This window comes from Brienomyrus brachyistius, unplaced genomic scaffold (genome assembly GCF_023856365.1).
Source record: "Brienomyrus brachyistius isolate T26 unplaced genomic scaffold, BBRACH_0.4 scaffold41, whole genome shotgun sequence".
NCBI lineage: Eukaryota > Metazoa > Chordata > Actinopteri > Osteoglossiformes > Mormyridae > Brienomyrus > Brienomyrus brachyistius.
Genome location: NW_026042316.1, coordinates 964,485 through 969,401, shown reverse-complemented (window position 1 = coordinate 969,401; position 4,917 = coordinate 964,485). Strand labels below are relative to the sequence as shown.

The following is a 4,917-nucleotide window of genomic DNA, read 5'->3' as shown; positions in this document are numbered from 1 at the left end:
ATCAGTCCACATCTTGCCCTGTCCGATGTCCGTCATTGATGTTAGTGCTGTTGTCATGTCCCGTTCTGCCCATAGCCGTCTTCCCCCTAATAAAACCCCAGTTTTCCCCGTATTCTACCTCCCTGCTTCGTCCTTCCCTGCCTCCTTCCTGCCAGCCTGCCCATCCGCACCCGCAAACTCTGATACCCACAATATAATAATATTGTGTACAGTACATACTGTAATCAATGCAGAGGTAACATCCCTTCTCCAAATTCAAGTTGCTGGCTATGTTTACTGTAGGTCCCAGGGGAAGGGGTTGCACTAAACCAGTATTTCAATTGATTACGAAAAACCTTAGTGCTTAATTAGCAATCACCGATGGTTGCAGCGGAATTTCTGAAGAGAACCGTCAAACGAGAACAACGTTTATCCAAAATGGGAAATTTATGACGCTTTCACAAACTAGATAATATGAAAAAGAGAACTTTATTTTAAGTATGCAATGTCAGGAGAAGATTCAACTCCGACCTCCAGCAGAGCTTCTCCCATGTCCTGGAGGACGCAGGGGACATTGAGTCCGAATGGGCCTTGTTCCATGCCTCCGTTGTGGAGGCGGCTGACTGGTGCTGTGGCCGTAAGGTGGTCGGTGCCTGTTGTGGCGGCATTCCCCGAACCTGCTGGTGGACAGCGGTGATGAAATGATGGAATGCGGATTCGGCGGTCGTCGAGGCAAAAACTCAGGTGTGGGAGGAGTTTAGCGAGGCCATGGAAAATGACTTCGGGGTGGGGGGTGTAAATGAGGTTACGTACTGGGCATGCTGTTGTGGGCAGATGGGTTTCCTCCTTGGTGGCCATCAGGGACTAACGAGGTGAAGCGTATTTTATGATGCGGGGGTGCGCAGGCACTACGCAGCAGCTGAAGTGTTTTCTGGCTCTGCTCATGTCCTGCGCACGATACCAGCTGCCTGTCCCCGCATCATAACACTCCACCTTGTTTGTTACCCTAAACCCATCATGGCCGCCCATCACAAACAGGAGGTCGTCCACCACTGCGATGCCAAATTCACTGCGTGGTGTAGACATGGGGGCCACAGCATGCCAGCGGTTTGTGGTATGGTCATAGACCTCCATGGTCTGCAGGTGATCAGACCTGTTGATACCGCCCACCTGAGAGATGCCAAAGATTCATTATCACTTGCTTGCCAAAAGGATGGGCAAACATCAACTTTCCCAAAGTCATGAACTCTTAAGCAATTTTCACCCTATGAAAGCAGGCTCCTTAGAACCTCCCATTGTCTATAAATGACACAAGCTTATATACACATGTCAACCTATATGCAATGAAAACATGGATTTGGGCAACAGAAAACTTGTATGATTCGGTGAAAACTGTGAGCCATCAAAAATGACTCCTTATGCTAATATATTTTGCTTTTTTATTGTTATTACTTAAAACGAACACTTGAAGCTAATCAGACACTGAAAAAAACAACAATCTGACCAATTATATCTAGAACTAGAGAAAATAATTAATAAAAAATCTAAACTTTACAGCCCGAGCTAGTAGCAGAGACCCCCAGCAGATCCATTTATAACCCAGAAATGAATGCAGGGAGGCTAAAGAGGGTAGCATATATGTTTTTATGTGTATTAAGATAAGCCTTTGCAGCAGGTATTTCTGGCATTTAACTGTTATGTTTGGTTTAAATGCATCACAATGAAAGACACAGCAGCAAAGACAAAAAAACCATGAGTCTTACAGGTAAAATGTGAGATTTGACACAGAAAGGAATCACTCACCGCATAGATCTTCCCTTTATACGCCGTGACTCCAAGGCTGTGACGGGGAGTGCTCATTGGAGTGATCAAGCTCCATTCATTAGTGAGTGGGTCAAAGCACTCCACTGTAGAAAGGCTCTCTGTTCCACTGTGGCCCCCACAGATGTATATCTATGAAAAACAATTTAACTGTGAACACCGTTATACTGTATATGACTGGGGTTTGGAGGTTACAGATGAAGTTCATTGTGACTCAAAAATAAAAGTATGTGCTATGCATAGTGTATGACAGGGTTCCCCAGTTCCGGTCCTGGCGGAACACAGTTTGCAGATTTCCCTTCTCAAACGCACCATAATCAGCTAATTTTCAGGTTTAGTATGGCTGTTTGAAAAGGGAAATCTGCAAAGAGTTTTCAATTCTGCTCCCCCAGGAACAGAATAAAGGAAACCTGACATGGGAACACCATTTCATCTATCTCACAAGTCTTGGATATGACACCACAGCACTACCCAATATGCCCCTAATGGAGACCAATAATGCATTTATCCAAATGAACTAAATGAATTATCCAAAAAAACTCAGTAATCTGAAGAGAAAGAGAACTCATGACTGTGTAAAATACTCAATTTCAAGGGGAAGATGAGGGTAAACACAGTCAGACGCCCTCCCATTACCCTACCTTGCCATTCAGGGTGGTGGCACTGGCATCGCTTCTCCTCTCATTCATGGGCTCGATCTGGGTCCATTCGTTGGTTACTGGGTTGTACCGCTCTACTTTATTGAGGGGCCTGAAAACAATATGGCCACCCATGGCGTAGATGAACCCATCGAGCACAACCACACTAACATTACAGCGATGCCAGTGCATGGGGGCCATCTGCTGCCATTCTCGTGTTATCGGGTCATATCTGCGCACGGAATTAATGAAGTGTTGGCCATCAAACCCCCCAATGCAGTACACAAATCCATTATGGTACACCATGCCATGACCAGCTAAGTTGCTCTGCTCCTCCTGCGTGATATCCACCCAGCGGTCGGCCCGTGTGTCATACGCATCAATGCAGTTAGTAGTGCCCATGTTCCATCCACCGACAGCCAGCAAAACGTCAGAGGGCAAGCGTGGGCGGATCAGCGGGTTCTCAAAGTCAGAGAGTGGACTTTCATCATCAAGATCATAGATGACCTTCATGACATCACTGATAATTCGCCTGCACGCCGCATTGGCCTTCACTAGATCGTTTTTTTTGACGATCTTCATGAAATATTCTGGATCCATACGAGCCATGCGAACCTACACAGGAAATAAGAATGAGAGAATTCCCATGAGTTCCTTAGTGCTTTCTGTGAATCTCTGGAGATGAGCAATTCCTAACATTAAGGATACAGCAGTAAGTGCAAATTTTAATTTCTTTAGCTGAAGCCAGTTAAGACATAGAAAGTCTCAGATGTGTCAGCTAACACTTATTTCATGTAAGACATTTGAGTGTGTTGTTTTCCATTATTTGTTACACTCTCCTCCCAGGTGTAATACCTGGAAGCCTTGGTTGTAGACTCATGGGACATGAAAATGGAGGTTCAGTCTCTAGCTACAGTAATAAGGACTTCACTCAATGAGCATTCTATTGTTATATACACAAGTCAATGAGAACATAGTATAACTATACTCACCTTGGGCAACAGAACTGAAATGTGGGCCTCTCGGGTGGCAGGATCGTGCTCGATCCACCGGAGGATGGCGTGAAACACCACATCCTCTTCTCTGACATTCAGTTCATCCCGCTCCATGATGTCACAAAGTTCTTCGAGCGTGAGTTCTAGGAACTCGTTTGAGTTGATGGCAACCTCCTTGAAGTTCTTCAGGAGGAATTTCAATGCAGACTGGTGCAGCTCCTTGAGGCAGTAGACATCTCCGATTTTGACAAGCCCAACACAGTTGTCAAGGCAGAGATGCTCATGCAGGAAGTCACAGCAGCGCTGCACGATGCCCAGGACACTGAGATAATCAGCAGCTGCCAGGAGGTTCTCCACATTGTCAGATGTGATGACCACAGAGTACGTGTAGGCGTACTCGATGACCTGCCTCAATGTTTCAGGGGAAATGCCTGGGAGTTGGTACTCCCGCTTTCCTGAATCACTCCAGTCACTGGAGAACAGAGCCCTGAAACACAATCCAGAAGTGACTCATCTAATAAATATGGGTTTTGCAGGCAAAGTTAAATAAGGGGTTTTCTAAATCTTCTGAACCAGGGACCCCCAAATGGAAATAAACCAGAGATAAGGACGCCCCGCTACAGATGATCACATAGGCATCTAAGAACTAGGGACCAGGGGCTTTAACTCTTATTTTTCCAACATTAGCTCCCCCTATAATATTTTTCACTTGGGCTGGTGGGCAAGTGCCCCGGAATACTTTGTTTTTGCCTGATGGACATGGTCCCCTTTTTATATATTTATACCATTATTATTATTATTATTATTATTATTATATGTTAAACGTTAAGGTGGTACTGTATACTTAAAAATATTTCTGATCAGCACTGACCTACATTAACATAATTTAATATAATATATATTAATATAAACTTTCTGTCATCCTAGAGCCTTATTGCCAAGGAGAAGTCATTGCTAACGAGAGAAAAAAACGGACTCCTTGCTGTTTTGGCATCGTCATATATGAGCCACAGCAACTTACTGGAAGTAGGAGCTACAGCCACACAGAATCACTCTATGGGCGTTGAACTGAACACCGTCTGCGATGAGGACCACGTCACAAAGCTGTCCTGCGAGCCGAAGCTTGTTGAACACTTCGAAAGCCGGGGACATCAGTACTCGCTCCATGTCGTGTGCCATCATTATTCAAAAATGTGGATGTCTCGTCTCTTTCTCCTTTTTATACCACTCGAAATGACGTGTTCTAATACGCAAAAACCGCACTTTTGCGTCACAGTGTTCTAAGATACCGTAACGTTTATTTTTAAATCTATATTTGAGATTCGAAATTGATTGGGGGGAAAATATTTTCTATGCGCAATCAGCTGTACAAGAAGAACAAGTTCAATGTTTTTAACATCACTTTTGGTAAATGTATACCGTGCTTATCTTAGCATTTACGTTTTGTATTATGTGTGAATTGTCAAATCACGAATTCCCGAAAT

The 4,917-nt window shown here is 44.4% G+C and overlaps 1 protein-coding gene across 1 annotated transcript; it reads right to left on the bottom strand.

Moving 5' to 3' along the window:
* Window positions 1-449: 449 nt before the first annotated feature.
* On the bottom strand, window positions 450-4,586 carry LOC125722694 (kelch-like protein 10). The gene is made up of 6 exons (XM_048998897.1): window positions 4,455-4,586; window positions 3,431-3,920; window positions 2,442-3,053; window positions 1,783-1,932; window positions 793-1,149; window positions 450-659 (listed from the first exon to the last, which is right to left on the bottom strand). The coding sequence occupies exons 1-5, from the start codon at window positions 4,583-4,585 to the stop codon at window positions 844-846; spliced, it is 1,689 nt and encodes a 562-aa protein (XP_048854854.1). The 5' UTR covers window position 4,586; the 3' UTR covers window positions 450-659; window positions 793-843.
* Between the last annotated feature and the right edge of the window lie 331 nt (window positions 4,587-4,917).